This window comes from Triturus cristatus, chromosome 3_1 (genome assembly GCF_964204655.1).
Source record: "Triturus cristatus chromosome 3_1, aTriCri1.1, whole genome shotgun sequence".
NCBI lineage: Eukaryota > Metazoa > Chordata > Amphibia > Caudata > Salamandridae > Triturus > Triturus cristatus.
The window spans coordinates 737671543-737696412 of record NC_140583.1 but is presented as its reverse complement, the minus strand read 5'-3'; the positions used below and the strand labels follow the sequence as shown (position 1 = coordinate 737696412).

General features: G+C 43.0%; 1 protein-coding gene across 1 annotated transcript in view; it reads right to left on the bottom strand.

Annotated features, from left to right (window-relative positions):
- MUC2 (mucin 2, oligomeric mucus/gel-forming) overlaps positions 1-24870 on the bottom strand; it is a 165956-nt gene that overhangs the window by 59376 nt on the left and 81710 nt on the right. The window contains exons 32-35 of the mRNA XM_085644898.1: positions 16942-17397; positions 16237-16266; positions 11691-12119; positions 5331-7478 (exon numbers count right to left, since the gene is read on the bottom strand). Of these exons, the coding sequence (XP_085501024.1) occupies positions 5331-7478; positions 11691-12119; positions 16237-16266; positions 16942-17397 (3063 nt within the window). The remainder of the gene's footprint in view (positions 1-5330; positions 7479-11690; positions 12120-16236; positions 16267-16941; positions 17398-24870) is intronic.

Below are 24870 nucleotides of genomic sequence, written 5' to 3'. Positions count from 1 at the left end.
TTTAGTTCTGCTCGTACTGAGCCTCCGTGTACCTAGCACTGACTCTCACACCGATAAATCCCTTCCATCCTAAACGACATCCTACATATTCAGCTTTTGTGCAACCATCAGCATCCTTTATGTCATGGTACATTCACCTTCTTCGTCACCATCTTTTGTTTTGTCTGCACTTGCTCCAACCTGTCTCTCTCCACATGTACACATTATTCTTTCGTCTCTTCATGATGCAATTCAGCAGTCACCACCTTTGCAAGTTCTTCACTAACAAAGTCTCCAGTAGCAGTATTATGGAAGAGACCCCGGAGTGTGACACTTCGGGTGCTAACTGTGGTCACAGTGCACGTCCGCAGAACCAGAAGCGATGTGCATGCTTGCACAGCCCCTTCAGGAATACACATTTTGCACCTGCACAACTTGATGGTGTGGATTAATGCAAATAAGTGACTGGAATTCCCCATGAATTCTCGGGACAAGTTGGGTGTTTACCATGTAGAATTTGGAGAACAGTTAATGAGCACCCAAAGACGACATTTGTGGGGGACATTAATGATCTTTGGTACCCCAGGGGCAAGTGCTGTCACAGACTCTACCACCTAAGGGGCGGGGGTTTGATACCCTTTTTCAAAGGAATTCTTGGGTTATACCTTCAGAGACACTGGCACCGCAGACGGCACATAGTTCATGCACTGGACAAAGCCCGCATTCTCTTCCTTGCACCACCACTGAAGTTGGGCATCAGAGCGAACTAGAACGGTCTGCGGGTCAGTGATCCAGCCCCAGTTTACACTGGTGACAACCAACGCTCACACTTTCTCTATCTCCACATGTCTAGAAGTGTATTATCTGAATACTCGAGAACATGCTCTTAGAATGCACTGTATTAACTTGTCTTAGTTTTACCTCTCACGGTGTCACATCTTCGTATCTCTGATGATCAGTATTCTCAAGTCCTGCTCTGCTGCAATTATTTGTACTTTCTTCAAAGGGTTTTTCAAATAAATACATAGGATAAAAAGAGAAATGCTGTTCTTGCATTTACTCTTGCAAAGCACTGCGCTGACTTTTGTGATTGTGTGGCTTTTTAGATCTGGTCTTCGCGAAAATCTTTAGCTGTTTTTTCAAATAGAAATCATACATAATGTACGTCTATAGAAGCCCTTTCTGGTCAGTGGGCTTCATTAATTGTTCTGTTATATTGTCATTCATATTTTGCTTGCACCCGCCACAGTAATATAGCATGGGGCAGTGGGTCAGCACACTTTACACATTGTCTTCCTTCACTTTGAGTGACAGCACAAAACCTGTGCTCAGTGTTCACATGTTCCTAAAAGTTGTTCCTTTCTCTTCAGTGAAACAGTTGGCGCAGACTGTGGTCTTTTATATTGTTTATTTTTTATATTAACTTAGAGATTGGTTAGTTATTTTTTCTGCACTTCGGGTGGCTAGTAAACTGGTGATTTAATTTCCATCTCCTTTTTATGTCTGGCATTAGCTAAAAATGATTTGGTTTTTACTAAATACATATTGATAATATACTTAATTTTAGGGGCTTTCATCCACCTTTCTTTTTCGATTGATCTTTTAAAATGTCATTCACGTTTTGTTCTGCCCACTACACAATACCCATGAGGCAGTTGGTGAGCCTACTTGAGACATTGGCTTACTGCACTGTGCATTTGGCCTTTTAACAAGGAGTACTTCCTCAAAGACAGTAGTCCCTTTCAGTGTCAAGAACTGCTATGGAAATATGTGCGTTTTGAGACTAAATCACATTTATGCAGTTAGCCAAAGATTTTTTTTTTCAGATTGACATGGGAGAGTGATTTCCCCAACAATAAATACTTCCTAAAACCATCACAAAAAACAAGCATTGACAAAGTCTTCATGAGATTTTGCCCATGAAAGGTATCCAGGACAAATCTGTGTTGTTTTTACCACTTGCTAGGGTTTCTAAAGAAACCTAGGGTTTGAGGATACCCCTGGAGGGAAACAAGAAAATAGTCAAAATATAACTTAAATTTCGTTTTTTAAGGGGATGGGAAAAAGTGCTGTGCAAAAAGCATATTTTTTGTCTAAAAATGCAATCCACAAACTGTTTGCAGTTCCAAGATCACTATCTTTCCAGCATTCAGAAATACACAGAATTGTAAAAAAAATACTTTTTATCACAATTTTTGCATTTTGTGGTAGCAGTTTTTCTAATTTTTGCTGTTTCTATCTACGGTTTCACTGATGGTTTTAGGGTTGAATTAGAGGCAAATTAAAGCAGACGCTTGTAGCACTATTGAGGTGGATGTTCGGTGCATGCTTTTTACAAACAGTGTTTGATTTCAGCACAAGGTTTATTTATTTTTTTCAATTGTTTGCATTTTTAACTTTTCAGCGCTTTATTGAATTGTGGTGTAACAGCATTTATTTACAGCATGGGTAACTTTATTAATTGACGGCAGGCATGCATACTTTTGATACAACAAATGTCTGAGTACAGCATGCATAGCATATGTAATGAACTTGGAAATGTGTAACAATTTATATATGGTTTCTAATGGGCTGTTTTTAAATTCCAGTTACCCCTGACGAAGGGCTTGCAGCCCAAAATGCATTGGGTGGACATTAAATCTGGTTACTCAAACTGAAATATGAAACACCGGGCTGTCAGAAAAAGCCCAGATGGGCATTCTGGAAGAATTAAAAGGTTTTAAATCATATTGCCTCCGTCTGAACTTTCAATCGAAGAAAGTCCTAAATGGATAAAAACTAATTCTTACATGAGTACTGGATTGTTTACTGAGTTAACTGATGTTATGTAGCACAGCTTGAAATTGGTGCGTGACGACGCACCATGTATTCTTCGACTTCCAATTCGTGCTAATGGGACAGAGCATTTTTTGAGCATGCACGCGAAGACTTGCCTCGAGCATAACTTAAAACTGTTTAAAATTTGTTCGGAAGGGAAGGAGTGTGGACTACCTATCTTCTATTTCTAACTTTTAGAAAGTTGGCATCTTCTTGCCTTAGCCATTTGGTGCCTGCAGCTTGTCTCTCACCACATGACTGGCTGTAGTTGGCAGTTGGGCTTTGTGAATTCCTCTTAGACAGCTACACACCATGGTAGCTTACCTGAGACTGGATGGGCCATCATTGGCAGGATGGGAGGGAAAACCTGTGCCCAGCCTCACTTACACCTGAATATGCTGTGCCCTCTCTCCACACATAAAACCTAACGACCCTGCAGTGTCACTTCAGCTAGCCTGGAGAAAGGGCAGGGCAGGCAGGGCATCTGTGATGTTCAAAGGCATGCATCTAGATGCTTCTCCCCACGTCAATGGCACAAATGTGTATAAAAGAAGGACCTCAGACACCACCACTTCAGTACACTTATGGAAATGTGGATAATATGACAGCAGGATTGCTGTGCTAAAAGGAGTGTCACTCTACTGAACTGCTACTCTGAAGGAGCTTCTGCATTACTGTGATGACCTGCTGCCCTCTTGCCTGGGAAGAAGACCTGGAACTGCAACTTCATCTTAAATCCAGGACCTCAGAGTGACTCAAAGGGCTAGTCGGCGGGCCTTCTGGTCTTCAACGACTTCCTAATCCCAAGAGGTGCCCCTCAGGCCCTGGACACTTGGTGTGACTCAGTGGGCTCTTAATTCAAGCTTTTGGGCCCTCCACAAGCCTATAAAGCATTAGGGGGCCGATTACAATGTGGCCGTAAAGGCTCTGACCTGTGGTCGGAGCCTTCAGGGATGCATTGTAATGGGCCTCGGGATTTACTTTACGACTGCCTAATTATGATGGAGGCAGTTGGAATGTAAACCAACCGGTCATTAAGGCTGTCTTCCAATGGGCTCGGAGAACCAGTCAGTCAGTCGAAAGCCAGCCAGTATCTCAAAGGCGAAAAGGAATTTGATTCCAATGTGCCGTTGTTGAGGCCCGTATGGGAATGCACTTGGCATTTGAAAAAAAAAATGGAATTAAGCTGTCTTTGAAGTGAAAGAAAAAATGGATGAAGTTTGAAACAGTTAATAAAAATATGGATTAAACGTGGAGTACCGAATGAAGTTTGATTTATTGTGAGGACGAGGCTGTGCGACTGAGGCAATTAGGCATGTGCCATACATATTGAGAATCACTTACCCGTGTTATTTGGGGCAGACCATGGCATCAGTCTGCACGACACAACACAGCTAGGAGCTGTTTGAAGTTGAATACAAGGAGGTGTGCATTCCATCACTTTGCTTACAGATTTTCTTATACACCTCACTGGTAAGAGATAGCTTCCAAGATTTAAATCCATCAAGATTATACAGTCTGATCTAAATATTCTATAAGCCTCACCATATTTTCACGTGCCTAGTGTGATACAAAGTGGATTTATCCAAGATCTCCTTGGTTTGGCATAGGTCAGGCAAAAGAAAAGTAGATCTTCTGTGTCCTCAATACTTTCAGGGCAGAACTGACAATTCTTTGATTTCATGCCAATAGAATACCATCTGTGTGTAAATATATTTACCAACAACGTACCAAGTCTGAATGTCATCAATAAGGTACATGCAGGCAGAGGCACAAAGGCGTCCATATGCTGTTCAAGTGCATGGATGAATTTGAAGGGAAAAAAATCTTCTCTCTGTCTTTTCCTTCCCTTCATTCGCCCATTGATCATTCTCTCCATTCTTGCAATTTCTCTTATTCGTCATATATCCATCCATCCACCCACCCATCCTTCCATCTATCTTTCCATCCCTTCTTCTCTCTATCCATCCTCATTCTTGCTTTCATGTTCACCTATTACGTTTTCCCCCAACCAAAGCTCCATAATGTTATGCGTGTGTAGAGTATTTATAAGCTTATGTTTCAAGACCAAAGTCTCCATTAAAATCAAAAGAAGCATAAGCAACATCCCCCTACTCCAAACCTTCTGCATGCCCTTGTCAAGCTACTAAAACGGGATATCAGCATGCCAAAGAAGACACAAGAAATACCCCCTTCAGTATTTCATTCAGCTCAATCCTGCTATTTAACAAAATTGCATGTTACTGGTAAAGTATGTATGTTTGGTGCATGGCATGAACATACAGATAATTTAGCATATAACAACTGTCACACATGTTAACCTTGGGATACATGCTCCCTAAGAATTATTCCATACTGATACTCACAGCACAAACACTGTTTCCGTTTGTCGGAGCAGAGCTCTCCAAAAGCGTACTTATTTCCCTTTACAGCTTTTCAACACTAATGCCAATCATTCTCAAAAGCCTGAGTAAAGGGCAGTATTTTACACACAAACAATGTTACAAACATAGGACCCAAAGTTTATCTTATACCTGTGGTTGTTTGAGTGCTCCCAGTGGTGGTGGTAGGTGTTGGGGTAGTAGACTCCTCTGTAGTAGTTGTTGTCTTTTTTGTAGTGGAGGTGATCTCAGTCGTGGTGGTTTGCATTGTAGTTGTAGGTGTTGAGGGTGTGGGCTCCTCTGTAGTAGTTGTAGTTGGTGTAGTAGTCTTTGTAGTGGTTGTGCTTTGTGTAGTGGTGGTTGGTGTTGTTGTAGTTGGTTCTGAAGGTGTAGGCTCTGTTGTAGTTGTTGTTGGACTTGTGGTCTTCATTGTAGTGGTGGTGCTTTCAGTGGGGGTGGTTGGTATTGTAGTTGTAGGTGCTGAGGTTGTAGGCTCCTCTGTGGTAGTTGGTGTAGTCTTCTTTGTAGGGGTTGTGCTTTCTGTAGTGGTGGTTGGTGTTGTAGTAGTTACTGTTGAAGTTGTAGGCTCCTCTGTTGTGGTTGTTGTTGGACTCGTGGTCTTCATTGTAGTGGTGGTGCTCTCAGTAGGGGTGGTTGGTATTGTAGTTGTAGGTGTTGAGGTTGTAGGCTCCTCTGTGGTAGTTGGTGTAGTCTGCTCTGTGGTGGTTGTGCTTTCTGTAGTGGTGGTCGGTGTTGTAGTAGTTACTGTTGAAGTTGTAGGCTCCTCTGTCGGGGTTGTTGATGGACTTGTAGTCTTGCTTGTAGTGGTGGTGCTCTCCGTGGTGGTGGTTGGTGTTGTAGTTGTGGGTTTTGTGGTAGTAGGTTCCTCTGTGGTAGTTGGTGTAGTCTTCTCTGTAGTGGTTGTGGTTTCTGTAGTAGTGGTCGGTGTAGTAGTGGTTACTGTTGAAGTTGTAGGCTCCTCTGTCGGGGTTGTTGTTGGACTTGTAGTCTTCCTTGTAGTGGTGGTGCTCTCCGTGGTGGTGGTTGGTGTTGTAGGTGTAGGTTTTGTTGTAGTAGGTTCCTCTGTGGTAGTTGGTGTAGTCTTTTCTGTAGTGGTTGTGCTTTCTGTAGTGGTGGTCGGTGTTGTAGTGGTTACTGTTGAAGTTGTAGGCTCCTCTGTCGGGGTTGTTGTTGGACTTGTAGTCTTCCTTGTAGTGGTGGTGCTCTCCGTGGTGGTGGTTGGTGTTGTAGGTGTAGGTTTTGTTGTAGTAGGTTCCTCTGTGGTAGTTGGTGTAGTCTTTTCTGTAGTGGTTGTGCTTTCTGTAGTGGTGGTCAGTGTTGTAGTGGTTACTGTTGAAGTTGTAGGCTCCTCTGTCGGGGTTGTTGTTGGACTTGTAGTCTTCCTTGTAGTGGTGGTGCTCTCCGTGGTGGTGGTTGGTGTTGTTGGTGTAGGTTTTGTTGTAGTAGGTTCCTCTGTGGTAGTTGGTGTAGTCTTTTCTGTAGTGATTGTGCTTTCTGTAGTAGTGGTTGGTGTAGTAGTAGTTACTGTTGAAGTTGTAGGCTCCTCTGTCGTGGTTGTTGTTGGACTTGTAGTTTTCCTTGTAGTGGTGGTGCTCTCCGTAGTGGTGGTTGATGTTGTAGTTGTGGGTTTTGTGGTAGTAGGTTCCTCTGTGGTAGTTGGTGTAGTCTTCTCTGTAGTTGTTGTGCTTTCTGTAGTAGTGGTCGGTGTAGTAGTAGTTACTGTAGAAGTTGTAGGCTCCTCTGTCGGGGTTGTTGTTGGACTTGTAGTCTTCCTAGTAGTGGTGGTGCTCTCCGTGGTGGTGGTTAGTGTTGTAGTTGTAGGTTTTGTGGTAGTAGGTTCCTCTGTGGTAGTTGGTGTAGTCATCTCTGTAGTGGTTGTGCTTTCTGTAGTAGTGGTCGGTGTAGTAGTAGTTACTGTTGAAGTTGTAGGCTCCTCTGTCGGGGTTGTTGTTGGACTGGTAGTCTTCCTTGTAATGGTGGTGCTCTCCGTAGTGGTGGTAGGTGTTGTAGTTGTAGGTTTTGTGGTAGTAGGTTCCTCTGTGGTAGTTGGTGTAGTCTTCTTTGTAGTGGTTGTGCTTTCTGTAGTGGTGATCGGTGTTGTAGTAGTTATTGTTGAAGTTGTAGGCTCCTCTGTAGTTGTCGGTGTAGTTGTCTCCTTTGTACTGGTAGTGCTCATTGTAGTGGTGGTTGGTGTTGTTGTTGTTGGTGATTCTGTTGTTGTTATTGTAGGGGTTGTAGTTAGTTTTGGAGTGGTACTCTGCTTTGTAGATGTGGGACTTTCTGTGGATGGAGATAAAGTGTCAGGTATTGATATAAGAGAAAGAAAACACAGAACTACAAAATCACAGAAACTACACATTTCTCCATCTTCTCGTTGCTCAGCGTATGGCAGAACTCAAAGGTGGGTTCTCATTTCTGGGACTGTTTGTGAGAAAGGAGATATATAAATAAATGTATGTATGTATATATATATATATATATATTACCTACTGGCGATAGCCAGTAGGTAGTTATAGTTAGGACCACGTTTCCATAGGAAAACCTCAACATTCTATTTTGAATAACTTTGGCGCCGGTCGACGAATCCTCGCGAATTTCTCAAAATAGGTGGGGCGCTACGCTCCGCTCCTACCCTGAAAGTCTCGGGGGGATCCGTCAAGCGGGGGCTGAGATAAAAGGGGGGTCCCAAAACGCGTTTTTCCCATGCATTTTTCCATAGGACCTTTAGAACGAGCTACAGCCCGAACGGCTGAACAGAATTACTAGAAATTTGGCAGAGAGGTAGTCCCTAGGTCAAGGAAGTGCCTTTTGTAGGTTTGGTGTAAATCTGTTCAGTAGATTCTGAGAAAATAGCCTTTAAATCAATATATATATCTGAGCCAGCTTACGGTACGCTTACCGTACGCTTACGGTAAGCGTACGGTGGCGTGCGCGAGCGCGATTCTGATTGGCTCTTAGATCTTAGTAAACATTCGAATCGGCCGAAACCAGGAAGCGGCGGCCGCCATTTTGTCTCTCGCACTGAGTGTTGTTTATCAAACATGATGGCCAAAAACATGTTACGGGGCTGTTTTGACAACTCCCTCCCACATAGTCATGTTGAGGGAGTCCCCAAACATCCCCCAAGTGCAAAAACGGTTTTATTTTTTTTTCGGCAATTTCGCGGGGTACGCTTACCGTACGCTTACCGTAAGCGTACGGTAAAAAAATAAAAATAAAAAAAACACTATCCACACTTACCCCACCCCCTGTGCTTTTGGTGGCCGAAGGCCACCAAATGTACAGGGCTTATGTTAAGGGCAAAAAACACTATCCACACTTACCCCACCCCCTGTGCTTTTGGTGGCCGAAGGCCACCAAATGTACAGGGCTTATTATAAGGGAAAAAAACTTAGCATTTAAAAAACCGTACTAATTCACTGAAAAAACCATAGGTTTCACACACGTTATAGTTAGGAATTAGCATTTAAAAAACCTTGCAAATTCACTGAAAAAACCATAGGTTTCACACATGTTATAGTTAGTGGAAATTTTACTGATAAAAAACCAATGAAATTCCCCCGTTATAGTTAGTGCAGGCAACTATAACTCACGCGACTGCAATCCTCTGCTGATGACATATGTGTCTTTATGAAAAAAAAATATTTGTAATATATGTATAGCTAAAAATGTATGGAAGAAGACATGGGCAAATAAGTGTCTAAATACAGTATTAGCATCAGCAGAGGATTGCGGTCGCGTGAGTTATAGTTGCCTGCACTAACTATAACGGGGGAATTTCATTGGTTTTTTATCAGTAAAATTTCCACTAACTATAACATGTGTGAAACCTATGGTTTTTTCAGTGAATGTATATATATATATATACATATATGTATGTGTGTGTATGTATTGTAGGACGGTGACTTCCTCATTGTCCCTATGAACAGCACAATGATGAGACGAGCACATTTCAATCTGTGCAACATTGATTGAACAGATTGTTCAGGCCCAAGCTGATTGAAAATGTGCTTGTCTCATAATTGCGCTGTTCATAGGGACAATGAGGAAGTCACCGTCCTACAATGCAGACATATTAGTTGAGTTCCCAAGTCCATCATGTCACCCGCGGTGCTTGCAGGGAATCCTTTACAGGTTTTTCTCACCAAACAGTGCTTGTTTCATACTCAAACTGACAATACTGAAATAACTAATGATGTAATTTCAGAGGCCCTTCTAGCTATAATGCATTCATGGCACATTGGCATTGCGAGTGCTGAAACTAGAATTGATAGGGACTTATTGCTTAATTTAGAGCTTGATGGAAGGTACTCGGTCCATCAGGGTGGTGTTGGACATTACCTGCTCCCTCCTGACAGACTACGGTCCAACTAATTTAGAGACGATTACCAGTCCACAGGTCATATCTTTACCTTGAAAGATACTAACGGCAGTTCCCTTCAAGGTACAAACTTGTAGCAGTCTGTTTAAATGGTACTCCATTAAACTTTTAAAATTGTATTGTTTTTCACAGGTCTTCATGGGTGTCAGGGTCGTTTTATTTCTGTCGTCATCACCAAGTGCATTACATGCCCACCGAAATAGGGCGGGTAGTGTAATGCCCTTCCTCTGTCAGCCTCTACTCCATTGGGCCATTACAGCAAGCTTTCCATTGATAGAGTCTAGGGGAAGCTCCCTTAACAAAAACTTTGCAGTCCGTCTGTCTCTAAATGAGACGGGATGAGAGTTTGGTGGACAGCGTAGTTTGTCACGTTAGCGATGGAATACCCTGCCCACCAAATTCTAAATCAGCCCTCAATGTGCTTTATCTGGATGCCCTGAATTCATTGTCAGTAGAAATAAAGGCACGAAGACAACTGCAGTATAAAAACTACGGGTTTCAAATTCCAATTCTTGTTATTAAAGGATGCCACCAACCTGGACAGTGTGTATCTTGCTGGAGCCTAGAGTCTTAATCAGAAATGTAGATAACGCAGAACTTATTAAGACCTGTATAAAACAAGCCTCAACTTCTCAGCAGTTCGACCATAGCCTTCTGTTTCCTATGTATTGGTCCCACAGTCAAAAGCCATTATCATCCCGATTCAGGCTTTAGTTATAAGCGCCACTGGCACATGCTGCTTCATTGATTCCGCTGGTAACACCCAGAACCTAAACTCATCTCTCACTCACAGGGCTAAGCATAAAGATCCTATTCAAAACTGGTCAATCAATAGGCAGGAATAGCAGCTGGATTTTGACCTAATCCACAATTCATTTCCGCAACCCCAAAAATTAATACGTTTAACACATCCATCTTACTTAGCACATTTCGATATTTCAGAAATAAGAAAAGTAGATAGGGGTGTTCTCTTAGGAAATATCCAGAAAAGTGTTTCTATTTTAGGATAAGCCGGGATTTACACAAACATCAGAAACTTGAGGCAGTGTTAAAATTCAGAATTTACCGATTCAAAAAATAATAGCTTAAAGAATACATTTTACTACCGATGAAATACAGTTCTTCTCTGACTTAATTTGGATTTGGGGAATTATGATTTAAAACAGGAAATATTCTTCCCTCTATCTGAACAACATGCTTGTACATTGTAACTGCACGACAAACCCTGCGCGTAAAAAGTAATTTGATTTGATTATGTTGTCTCAGACAATCATATTATTACATTTGTTCACCTACAAATGCAGGAGTGTCGTTTCTAACAAATTCGGGACTTCACATTTTCGTATTATGTGGCTGGTCTACCACGGTTTGAGGGGAAAAACAGTTGGCAAAAAGCTTTTGAGAGTTATATACAGGACCCCTGGAATTATGCTGCAAGGGAGCACCAAATTATGTGGCAGGGTGACTAAATTGTGCAGCAGAAAAAGGCAATTTATGCGGCATCATTCAGTAACTGAAAAATGGCCATTAAATGTTTGCGATGGGCCTTCCCCTGCACCCGAACAGGTCGCCACCTTTTTAGTAACTTTTGATCCAGTTGAACAAGAAACATACTTGTTTTGCTAAAAACTGCAGATTATGCAACAGATGATGGTTTATTTGTTAAATGCAGCAAATCTGTCATTATGCGAAAAGACGCGCCGCACAATTCCAGGAGTGCTGGTTATATAGGGTCTACAGAGCATGCCCTTACTTCCACAGCTGGAGGCAGGCCGTTGACCAGAGACTCTCTGGGGCATCAGGTCAATCTGCAAGTCAGTGATGATCATAAAAGCTACTCTTACATCTACAAAGTGATCAACTTGCCTCTTCATCATCAGACTCCAAACCCTCAGGGTCAACATTAGTCAGGTACCCTTTGCCAATACCAGCAGCGATTTGCATAGCGCATGCTCTCAATACCAGATAATTAACATCAAACATTTAATATTTGACTACTGCAATTCGACATGCTAAATGCTTGTTGGTGAAGGATTCTTCACACCACTGCTGAGATTTGACTACCTATTTCTGAACCCCTGCTCAGTATGCTAGATTGAATTTCTCTGTACCTGAGAAAGTTGTAGTTGTAGATGTTGGAAACGTAGGCTCTGTGGTTTCTGTTGTGCAAAGAGTGGTGGTGGTGCCCGGTGTGGTCGTGGTGTGAGGGGTGGTGGATCCACACGTTATTTCATGACAGCAGTAAACTTTAATCTGATAGTTGTAACACATGGACATGATAGGGCTGTCGGACTGCTCCTTGTTGAGGCAAATCAACCCTGTCTCGACATCACATGTCACTTTCTGTTGCAGATCCTCAAGAGGTGCGTCTGGGAATCTCTCTGCTCGGCATGAGATGTTCTCTGGCTTTCCGCATATGTCGATGCCGTTCTCCCTGATCTTGTCATAGGTTTCAAGGTCACCACCTTCAGGACCGAACTGAGGGTAGTCAACATCAATCCAGTCTGTCCATTCACACTTAATACCTGGTGTGCAGACGGCTGCAAGACAACATTGAAATATTAAGATAATGATGTTCATACTTTTTTCTTTTTTTACGGATATTTATGGAGTAAGAATCTGTTGCCAAAGGGCACTGTACACAGCGATAAAACGGACAAGCAAAGCATGTAGGTTTAAAAAGCAGTGGCATAAAGCAAAATAACGGGACCCCCCCTGGAGATTATGAAGAGGGGCCCGAGTCTCACATATCTGACAGATATTCATTGGTCTTGGGCTGAATGAGGGTCAATGAAGACTTGGGGGCCCCTTGAAAGGTTGGTGGACTTCCTCTCCTCAAGGGCTGCAGGGGCTTTTGTTACGCCCCTGTTAGAGAACCATACACTGACATTTTCAAAGTGGGATGGAAAGCTGTTTGCACTTGGAGTGTGGTAAGTGAAAAGATCAGGGCTTTGTGTGGAAAGAAACAAGTAAAAAGGTGAGTTTTACAACCTTGGCCTTAATTATAAGTTTCACAGAACTGGGGTATGGCATGCGATTTTACTGTTACTGTACAGTATTTTCACACCCAATAGGTGGGATTTGAAGTTATAGCCCATCAAATGGAGAATTGCTGAGCAATTTTTTAGGTTGCAAAACCACAATGATTTAGGGTTTTACCACATACATTTACCACCTGCTCCGAGCGAATGGTACATCTATGTGCAGGCATTTGGAGAGGTAGAGGAGGGAAAAGAGAAGTATTTTCTGGCATACAATGTTCCTGTTTAGGAAATTAAACAGGAATGAGACTTACCTGCTGTCAAGTCTCCTCTTGAAGCCATCTGGAAAATCTGAGTTAGCTTCTACCGAACCCCAAAATAAAATGGATGTAGAAAGACCTAACTACCTCGAAACAAGCCCCTTCTGTTAGATGGATAAAAGAGAGAGCAATTCCAAGATCTAGAGAGGGGTCACCTGAGAGTATTAACCCCTTCCCCGCTCATGACGGAACCGCTCCGTCATGAGCCACGGTTGCCGTGTGCTCATGACGGAGCGGTTCCGTCATGCCACGACCGTTGGCGGCCGCTCCGCCCACGCGGCGCTGTTTCCCCGCCTGTGCGGGGGGACAACGCAACTGGGCGGAGTCATGACGGAACCACTCCGTCATGAGCACAGCTCAACCATGGCTCATGACGGAGTGGCTCCGTCATGAGCACAGCGCCACCGCGCTGCCCCCCCCCCCCGCAACCCCCAGCGCTGCGGCGGAGTTCCCGCCGCAGCGAAGGGGTTAAATCACTCAACAAATTAAGAAAGGTCTCCCAAGCTTCTAATTGCGTATTAATTCTTCAAAAATACAACACCACCAGTTAAACTAGAAGCACTGGAGGGGCACATCAAGAATCTTGCATCAATCTAAAAAGAATCCCATAATTTATCGGTTAAGTCCTCAAGTGATGTGAAAATGAGTGCTTGCCTGAACTAAGAAAGACTTTCATTGTGTCTCATGGTTCTAGGGACAGTACAACCTAGTGCCTAAATTATAAAATAAAACGTGTGGACCCAATGTTATTCTTAGGAGCCTTCCAACAGTGCTGTCAAACGATGGAGCTATCAATTAATACGCCTGTCTGGTCTAATTCTACCTCATGCATCCTCTTTCATCATTCTATACATCCCGTCTCCCTTTCTCACCCATGCAGGTTTTTTTTTTATCCCTATGTTTCTCTCTCTTTTTTGTAATGGTTTCCCTATCTTTCTCTTCATTCATCTTGCTTTTTTAAGCCTTTCTCACTAGTGCTGTTGGTCAAAGACTCATGATGAAATATAGGTTGCATTTCCCAAAAATGAGTGCAATTAACAACCACTGCCAGCCAACTTAACAAATAAAGCACTGAGCTGATACTATAACTAAAACATGGCTTGCCTTCCACACATGACTTATGCCATCAATGTTTTGATGAACTATATATATGAGAATGCTGAAGTGTACATTAGAAAAAGAGCTCACTCTGTGTGATTATTCTCACACCACCTCCCTTATAGGTCCTTGTTCTGAGTTAGCCGAACTTTGGTGCAGACATTCTGGCAGTCAGAATCTATGTTACCGGCTGCTATCTCCACAACAGAGCCCTGATATTAAGAGTTTTTTCCTCAAAATGGGGAATAATTGCTCTGACCCACAGTTACCAGATGCTTTACTTCAGATACTGACTTCAGCGAAAAAAAACAATGAAGAAGCAGGCAGTGTCAGAGGGACAGGGTAGTGTAGGTTAGTGGGGGGTAGTTGTGGAAATGCACAGCACACACATGCTTGTCTGGAGGAAACATTGTCTGCTCCCTCGGGGCACAGGACTGCTGCAGAGAGTGGGCAGTGGGCAGGGGTCAGGCTATGCGGTTGCCCTCAGCCCCCGCCCTGCAGCACCTTTGACAGACTCAGGGCCTTATTATGATTCCGCCGCCCGACACTGTTGCAGAATCAGGACAGACCAATCTCTGGTCGGTGGTCCTGATCTCAGTATTATAAAACAACCACACATGGTGCGGATGCATACTCCCATTTCCCTATCGAAGCTTGTGCTGTGGCCCTAAACCGGCCGTAGCACAAGCTCCCATAGAGAAATGGGAGAATCTGTTCATCCCTGCACAAGGATTAACAGGGGGGCACCATGTCAGAAAGCCCGACGTGGAAAGCCTGTCGGAAACCGACATCGTGATCCCGACACCAGAAAAAGCATCCATAGGGATTACGGTGTAGCCTCCGACTGGCTCACAGGCTCCTTGAGCCCTACGGAATGCAGCCGGATTGACCGGCCGGTTTCACTTTCGACCACCTGTATTCTAATGTGGCGGTCGGAAGTGAAACCTACGATGTGACTTTCCGATGTTACTTTCCGAGTCACATCGTAATGAGGCCCTAAGTGTCTCTTGGCCCAGAACTATCAGATCTGGAATTTTTAGACCCGAAAATTCTGGACCCGGACACACATGGAATTGTGACTTATATTTCATTATATTTCGCCCAGAGAAGGGACCCAAGCTCGTAATGAGGGCTGTACTATCTTAAGCAGAGCTTGCCTCCCTGAAATAAGACACAGCAGAAGTTGAAGCAGGCTAAAGGGAGATACTCTAATACCTTCTTAGAGTTGACTGCGTAAATGTTAAATGTTGACTATTGCCTTTAAACAGATAATGATTCCTGCATTCATCATAAATGGAGCCCTGTGTTTGGTATGAGCTACACACAAGCTACCTGAACCCGTGCACCACTTATATTATGACAAATGGTGCAAATATATCCAGTCTTCATTACATGATCAAATATCAGCCATTTGATGCTAAGTTTAGGGACATGCTGGAGTTGTTCCTGGTGTCCCCAGAGCAGATTTGAATATTAATCCATCAAGGAACATGACTGGAAAGATTGTTGAGAATTCTTTACCACCAGCAAGAGCTGAGAAAATCACAGAAGAAGTGGTTTCCCTGATTATACATATTATTATGACACAAAGCCTAGAACCATGGTCAGATTGTTCATTATTGCATGCTCTGCAGAAGGATCGCCTGAGTTGAAGTGACTGTGTCTAGGTGAAAGGCAGCTAAGTATGACACTACACCTCAATGGTGTGCGACAACTAATCAGTGATTAACAAACGAGGGATAAGACCACAGTGAATTTGGTCAATGAAACCCTGCATTCGCACCACACCGTCTAATGCAGAATACCAAAAAAGTGGTGCTAGGAACTAGGCAGAAGAAGAGCTACCTTTATGCATCTAAAAAACCTGCTTTGGATACAGTTGAAGACATCTTCTCTTGCACAACTACATCCTATAGAACCTTACAGGCAGGTGCCTTGGATAATATGGAATACATGTCCTCCTACACTACAACATACTACAGGAATTAGTAGGAGACAACCTTACACACAAAAGGGTACATTCTCCTCCACATCAAGCTCTAACAGGACCTTGCAGAAACTTGTTTAAAACATTCAATGGATGCTAATGTCCCGTTGTCAGAAATTACTGAAGTGCCAGGAGTCTGCATCAGATACCTTCGGATACACTGTTTCCAATATTAAGATTGTATCAGGGCCCAGAAGCATGCAGGGCTATTAAACAGCTTAATATGATCAAGGAAGAAACACACGTGAACGTTTCCTAAATTAACACTTACTTGTAGATGTGAGAGTGGTGCTTGTTGGACCTTCAGCAAAAAGGAGAGAAATCACAAATATTAGTCACCACTTCAGGAGGAGTTTGGAGAGAGCAGAAGTAAAGTGGTACAGAACTGTAAGTGTCCAAGTCACAGCCATTAGTTGAAATGCCCATTCCCCTCACTTTCACAATATGGCTGATACACTTCCATATACGCAAGTGGTACTCTTATATATTCACTTTGTTCTGATTTTGTCCTCTTCATTCTCTCTTGCTTTACTCTGACCATGAACACTAAAGTCTCTCACCCTCCAATTCCATGTGAATAAAACACATATCTCAACTACCCCAATCAAATCCTATTTTACAGTACTGAACACATGTTCTCCTCTTTTCTCTGCTATCTTAGAGCCTATATCGTATTTTTCCCAAACGTTTGTCAAAACATGCCCTATAATCGTTGCTTCATTCACCCCTCCATATCGCTATTATGTGACCTTGTAGTGGAACACTCTACTCAGCTTTCTAGTAGTTTAGTGCTCCTTACCCTCCATCTCAAAAGAACAACATAACCTACAAATGATACATGGAGCATGATGATTCTGGCTGTTATAAAACAACTTAAAACTAAAATTGGTGCTATGGGGCTGGATTTAATAAACAAATGCAATAAAGTGCCCGTTGACACTCTGGCTAATGTGATCACTCTGTTTACTATACATACCAGTTGTTGTAGTTGGTGTAGTGGTGGTGGTCTTTGGAGTAGTTGTAGTTGGTGTAGTAGTGGTAGTCTTCGGTGTGGTTGTCATTGTTGTTGTAGTTGTGGATGCTGTTGTTGTAGGAGTGGTGGTCGGAGGAGTTGTAGGACAGATCTCTTCACAGCAGTATACACTGACTTCATAATTGTAACACACGGGGTTCTGGCCGGGTCCTTCCGTCTGCTCACTGTTCTTGCAGATAAGCCCCGTGGAGACGTCACAGTGCACTTTTTGACCCAGTTGGTGGATTGGGATGTCTGGGAAATGTGGAGACCGGCATGATATGTTCTGCGGATGTTCACAGATCTCATGGCCTTCCTCTCTGATCTTGTCATACGTCTCAAAGTCACCACCGTTTTGCCCACTTTTTGGGTAGCTCACATCAAACCAAGGAGTCCAGAGACACACCACAGGACACGATGCTGTAAAACAATGACAACACCAATGACTGAGAGGACATAAAACACTCATGCATTTATTTTAACTGTCATGAGCCTTCTATTACTCGCATCAAAATGATTGCAGAATAAACATGCATATGTGAACTTCGTATTGTTGGCTCAGAAGACAGATTATTGTTATTTGTTCCTCCCGTTCCACGTTAGCAGCACAATAAGGAGCAGCTAGACACCAAAGGTCTTTCTTAGACCTGCACTTTGTTATTCCAGTTGTTATTATATCCCACTCCTGCTCATTATTCACTGACCGTCCTTACTATCATCCGTGAATGAACCTTTCCTCTGAGCAGTGCTGACCAGACCGTTTCAGGAACATGGAAGACGGACTGCCAGTCCTATCTAACCTCTTGAAGCAGGTGTATATGGTAAAAAATATCACCTGGTGGTTGAATGTGGTCTGGTGCCGCATACAAATGCATGCACTCTCATTTTCCAAATGAACACTTACAGTATTACATCGAATCACTTGATACTGTGGTGTGCAAATGAATCATCGTCTGAATCATTACAAGCTATAGATTAAGAAATACTATTTTACACTGGGTATCATTTCCTTTCCTGGTAAGTTTTTGTCTTATGCCAGGTGTAACTGAACCTCTGCTCGTGTGACAAAGAAAATCACACGTTTTCGCTTTCGACCCAAAACAGTCTAACAAATAATCAGGCAAAACGATCTCTTACTGTTTTTATGTCCAAACGAGAAACTTTTGTGCGGGAAGAGGTACCTTTTATGAAAGGAAACCACACGATGCAGTATATTAATAGTTTAAAAAAAGGTAGGCAATAGGTTTGGTAATTCGCGCTGACCTTTGGCTAGACGTGTAGTTGTCTTATGTTGTTTAGACCAATAAGCAGTTTTTTGCTTAAAATAGGAAAGGTCTCCAGATTTAATATCATTTAGTTGTGGCATTTTCTACTTTAGTCCAACGTGACAACATCTTAGAGGGTGCCTATGGTAAACTTTATCAGTACAAAGAGATAGACATTGACGTTTGCAAGACGTCTACCACAAATCGAGGATGTCTGGTCTCACCAATAGGGTGTTATCCCGCCTCACTTGGAGGAGGAGAACCATCAAGGGAGGTCATTTAGAATTTGGTGGAGTGGGACCACTGCCGTAAACTGGTGGCTAACCTGCTGTATTTAGAATGAGGAAATGAGCTGGGTTTACCTCAGTGAAAACATATCTGCCTCTGCCAGCATAAACCCTTGACATGGAGACCCGTCTGCCACAGTGCAGTCAGGTCACAGTGGTACGTAAGGTGGGCAGGCAGAGCTTTTTATTACCCACCCTGAAATATAAAATCGGTTCCCCTATCTGTGCAAATGCACAGTATCCACCATCGAAAAAAACTCCATTGATTTTATTTTGCTTCTTAAAACCAACTCCTGCTTTGGGAGTTAGTTTTCAGAAAAGAAAAAAACTTTGCCAAGTGGACACATCAAACCTGGCCCACACTCTTCAAAAGATCGGTTCCTTCCATTGAGCCGATGCAGCAGCAGCTCCTTTGAAGGCAGAGAGATCCTCACCTGCTGGGCAGATATCTCTAAAAGTGGTGGATTGTTCAACCAACAAAGGCCATAGGCTGTGCTGATCAGGCCAGCCAGTGGGCCATCTGCCACACTCTAAACGAGGCTCTAAGAGTTCATTGACGCCATTGGCTCAATTGCTGAAAACTATTTGGTGGTACCACCCCCACTTCAGACTACTATGTTCAAGGTGTCAGAAGGGCAGGTCTTCCAACATATTTTTGCCCGTTCGAGACTGCAATGTGAAGAAAGGCAATCACAAACAGAAAAAAAACTACAAACCATACACGCTAGGAGAAACACACAATGCTTCAGGGCCACTGTTCTTTTTTATTATTTTTGATGTTCAAAAACTAACCACCTCTTCTGGGCTGTATTTCTCAAAATTGTAGAAAAAAATTCAGGTCAGACCACCACATTGTCCCATACTCAATAAGTGCTCACACTGTGCCAGCAGGAGAACCTGTTTTGAAAAAGCGGCAGCCAAGCCAGCAAGGATTTCTAGATGTGGCAGAGAGTTCTCTACGGAACCAGGAGATGTGGGGCAACTCTTGTCCCGGAAAGTAGATGAATAGCCTGCCAGCTTCTAAGAGACCCCTTTAGTCCATGTACTTTTCAGATAGTTTTAAAAAGGAGCAGAGACTAACCACTAGATAACTGATTTCTCACTTTTCTCACTAGTCCTTCGATGTCACATAATTGCTTTCCTCCTTCTTGCACTAGCTTCACTCTACCCTGGTCTAATCTAATTTAGGAGAAGGCAGTGGCGGCTCGCCGAGGGAGTGCTCTTTGGCGGTGCGGCGGGGTGGGGGATGGGGAGGGCGGGGGGCAGTGGAGTCCCACATAAGACGGACAGGAGTAAGGCAAATAATTAAATAAATAAAAAATGTACCTTGCGCGCGCTGCATCACCGAGAAAATGACACCAAAATGGCAAAAGTCCAATGTAGGGAACGTTTTAGGAGTGCAGGTCGGATAGGACCAGTGGTAAGCCCCGGTCAAAAGTTTACCTATGGACCAAGCCATCTACTTGGAACCTTTCTCTCGCCAACAGGCTCGTTGGTGAGTCCTCGGGCTTCTCAGAACTGAAGCTTGATTCAACGATAGTGGCCTGCTGCAGCACGATGCCTCTGTGGGTCTCTGGAAGTCTTTGTCCCTGACCTCGATGACAAGGAGCTCCGGAGCTTTCAGCGGGACAAATCAGCATGGTCAGGCCCATTCTCGAGGCGACAATTGCAACTTGATTCTCAACGTCAAGCCGGTCTTCTTCTGCAGCTTTTCATCTTATCTTATCTTTATCTTCGGCTCTAGGACTCAATATCCCACAATGTACCTGGACAGTCAGGGAAAATCCAATGGTTGCTGGTCAACTCCTTTGTCTCCTGCAGATGGCTTTTTTCAGCACTTTCCTACCAATTGCTGGTCAGGGAGTCCACTCTTTTTGCTTTATTTGTGGAGCCATGAGAGTGCAGCAGGTGTAATCCTTCTGCGTGCACGCATAGTCAGAGGTTTAGTCCGGAGGCCCAACAGGTCAGTCCTTCTTCTTCAGGTGTTCTAGACAGTGATATGAGGAACTCCTGCAGTTCTGCCATATCTGTCACTTTTGGGCTGCAAGGAGGGGGGGGGACACCCCAACCAATAGGGGTAAAGTTGCCTCCCTCAGATATTACCACTTCCTGCAAAGTGTGGCATATTTGTGACTCAGAATACACTGTTCTCCAAAAATCTAAATGGAGAAATTCTCTTCATATTTTGTGTGTCTCTGTAACTACACACTCCTTCCAGCCCCTCCTTATCTAATTAGGGGGGCTCCCACCTGGTTGTGGATCAAAGGAGTGGTTGCTGGCCTGGTCACTGTGACATCTCTTCTTCTGCCTTCGAAGTTCATCTTATCTCCCCAGCCCCCTTTCCCTAACTTCTCCTGGGATCAAAACTCCTCCCACCAAATGGCTGTATTGTTTCAGCCACAGGCCTTTACGCACCTACTCAGTGAGCAGCTTGGCTCAGGCGGTCAATGGCTGGCCAATCAGAAGAGGCTGCTACAGGGCAGTTTTAGGTAACTTAAGGAGAGCAAGATCTTAAACTACTTTCCTGTAGTAGTTATACTAAATCCGACCTTGGTAAGTTGTTAGATTTGTTGTAACCTTTCTTTTGATACTTATAATCAGATTTTTAGCTAACTTTAATAAAGCCTTCCCATGTTAGCCTATGGGGCTAGTAGCACTACAATGGGTGAAAATGAAATTGGCTGTTTCCCCTACCAGGGCATATAAAACTTCTTTTATATTGCCCCCACTTTTCATAACAATGTACCCTTCCATTGGGTACCTAGGGCACACCATAGGGGTGACTTCTATGTAATAAAAAGGTTGTTTCAACTTTGGAAGTACTTTTAATCCCAAAGTCGTATTTGGATATCATTTTATTTTAAAACCAGCTTGCAAGGCCAGTCTGGTTTTAAAATGACACCAGACACCACAGCAGTGCACACTTAAGTGAATTAAGTCCACTGGGATCTTTAAACCTACATGCCCTATCATATACTAGGGACTACAGGTAGATTGTACTGGCCAATTAGAACTACATGAATTACCATGTACCTTTTAAAGACACAGCAGTGGCCCTGGGCCTGGTCAGTGATGCACTGGGCAGGGCCTGGTTATCAGATCCCAGGGCACTTTCAGAGTCAGTAACCACCAGCATCGGTCAAAACAATGTCAGTGATTAGGGCAAAAAGGATGACTTTCCTACACTGGCATACTAAAATTAATTATTGGCATACACTGCACTCATTGCAAAATGGGGGCGCTGGCATATTGGAGGTGTTTTTTGGCATTAAGGACGACAGCTGTTGTATATTGGAGGGGGGACAACCATGATAAAATGCTGGTCATAAAATGCTAGATATAAATTGTGACAAAAGGTTCACCCATGTTATGTGGCTAGTATTAAAAAGAAAATTCTGCAATTGGCATATTGTATGTAGTTGTTGAAATAGGGAGGCCCCCATGGCATATGGAGGGCATCCATGATAAAATGTTGGCCCTGACACAATGGAGGTTAGTTTTGGCATAGATGGTCACATTTTGAAAACAAATACACCTAGTTCTGTGGAGCCTCAGGTTTTATTGGCTTGGCACACCATGAAAGAACGTTTATATTTAACAAGGGCCCTCTGGTTCATTCACTTCACTCACGGTTTATGCCCCACCACTTTTAAAGATCATGTAAGCCATTAAACATTTATGTATTCAAACAGGACATCTGTTTTTTGTTTTTATATTAATCATAAAGCTACTATGGAACTTCAGTGATATCAATCATTTTAATATTATCTATATCAAGGTCAAGTAACATAACTTCCTGGGAAGATTCAGGGTCAAAGTTCATATAATGCCACTTCCTTTGATGTCACTAACGTTAATGGATATGTGATGTCACCTCTACTATTCCTGGCATTTTGTGAACCACTGTTAATGTGTTTAATAAAAATAGCCGCCCTTCAGTTTAAGAAATGTTAATTAAAATGTAATCTTTACTCCCTGCTTATAATCAGTGGTTGTTCTCTATGTGGCTTCTTTTTGGTGCTCATTTTACGTTCCTTTACAAACTGGCCTATGGGTCAATCAGTCAGTGCCCAAGGGGCTGGTCTGATAGATCAGTGTGTGGGCTAGTATTTTAGCAGTTGTGGGCAGGTTTTGATCAGTTGGGTGGGTTTGTACAGTTGATTTCAGTGATATTACCACTTTATTTGCTTTGCTAAGGGAGGCCACTTTTATTTTGGTACCTGGGCCAATTTTTGGTCCCAGTCCGACCATGATTACGTGTTCACTTCTTCTGGTGCCCATAACTCTTGTCCAGATTTGCTTTGCTCAAAATGCTCCCCTACATTGATAGGAACAATTTATGTAATTTACAAGTTTGAAAGAAGATAACAAACTTAGACCTTGCTAAACGCAGTATGACTGAACACGAGTGTTAGACCTGACATCCTTGGCGGGGGTTTTTCCCCTATCTTTCGCCTCTGCTACCTGGATTTTTGATGCTGTGCTGGATTTAGTTTTTGCTGGTTTAGATGCTTTGGACACTCTGCCACTGCTAATCAGTGCCAGAGTGTAAGTGCTCCCTGTGTAAAATGTCATATTGATTGGATATACCTGATTGGCATATTTGTATCACCATGAAGTCCCTAGTAAAGTGCACTGTGTGTGCCAGGGCTGGTGATGACAGATGCTACTAGTGGGCCTGCAGCGCTGATTGCGCCACCCACATGAGTAGCCCTAAAATGATGTCTCAGGCCTGCCACCACTAGGAAGTTATACAATTTTTAGACAAAGAAAGCTTAGAAAATATTTGTTAAATCATTGTCAGGAGATCGTCTTCCTATAGTCATTGTCCAATGAGAGGCTTGTAGAGAATTGTAACGGAAACATTTTATCAGAGATAAAGGAAACCTGCACTATAAAAGTCAACTGTGGGAAAGTGTTCTTCAGTTCGTTCACAAGATTGGTGACCTGTCCCTGCATTTGCGGTATGCTGTATGCTGTATGCCGTGCTGATTACTGATTACTCTTGCTTCCATATCCTGCAAATCCTAAAGACTTTCCTGAAACTTTGAAGATCATCGGCTGTTGATGCTGCTCGTGCTATATCCTAACGGCCGTGGGGTTACCTTTTCTGACTAATGAATTAGCATTTCCGTTTCGTAAGTGAACAGAAATTACTCTGATTTGGTTTTTCTCACTCTCTATCCTCTGTACCTTCGTTTTGACGATTTGGGGTATTTGATCTGTTATGCCTGTTGTGGAACTAATCTGTAACATTGGTGATTCAAGTGATGACTTTCTATTTTGTAATTGTGATTGAACATTCATATTTTGAATAACATAGAGAAAATATATTAGAAAATAATAGTCTGTCTTTATTCATGAGTTATGAGTTATTTTGATATGATAATATTGTTTATTGATGTTTAGGCAATTTCTTCTTTGTAGGTCCTCATGAGGGAATATCTCTCTGATGTTCATTACTTAGTCCCTTTTAGCCCTACCACAGATCCATCGGAGGATCTTTGATACTGCTAAATGAATACGAATGACTTATGGGCCCGTCATTAGAGTTATGCTTCTGTTTTATAGTGATTGGTGTGGGGTGTAAAGTGATTTTGTTTAAAACACCGCTTCCGCTGCATCACACATCAAACCACAGAGACCAGAGACACACCACAGGACACAATGCTGTAAGAGAACTAGAGCCCTTAAATGGCAGTGGTACTTATAAGGACTGACTCCAGACTTCAATTAGCCTCAGGGGGAAAATGACAAAATAAGTTGCTTTTTCCGATTGATTGGATGATGCATTTCTTCCCAAAATGAACAACATCAGCAGACTATGGACTCACAAACACTTTAGACCCTTAATCGGCTGCGTTGGGCATCTACCCATCTTTCAGTCATTCATTTATCAGGATCTCTCCCTTGTCTACATTCACCTAACACACCTCTCAAAGGGATGCTGTCGAACAAACAGACTCAAAACCAGAAAAGGATTAATTAAGGACACAAATAAATCTCTGTCCTCAAAAGGCGCCTCTCTGCATTTCAATGTTTGTTGGGATTCGCTAGGGGTGCGGGTCTTTTCACGAACTGAGTGAAATCATTTCTGTCCTTTGTCAATTACCTCAACAGGGACAGAGTAAATGCAATGCTACCGAGGTGGAACCCAGCCACTCGGTAGCCTGCATTGGTGATCACATGCCCCTTAACAAAAGGGGAGAGACCTGAGATCCAACTTCAGAGTCGGGGCGATAGGTACTGTTCTACGACCAGATTCACTTTTTGAGCCTTCTGCGGTTAAATTTAGAGCACGTTGCGTTCCTAACATATCTTGTCCTCCTTTTACCCACGTC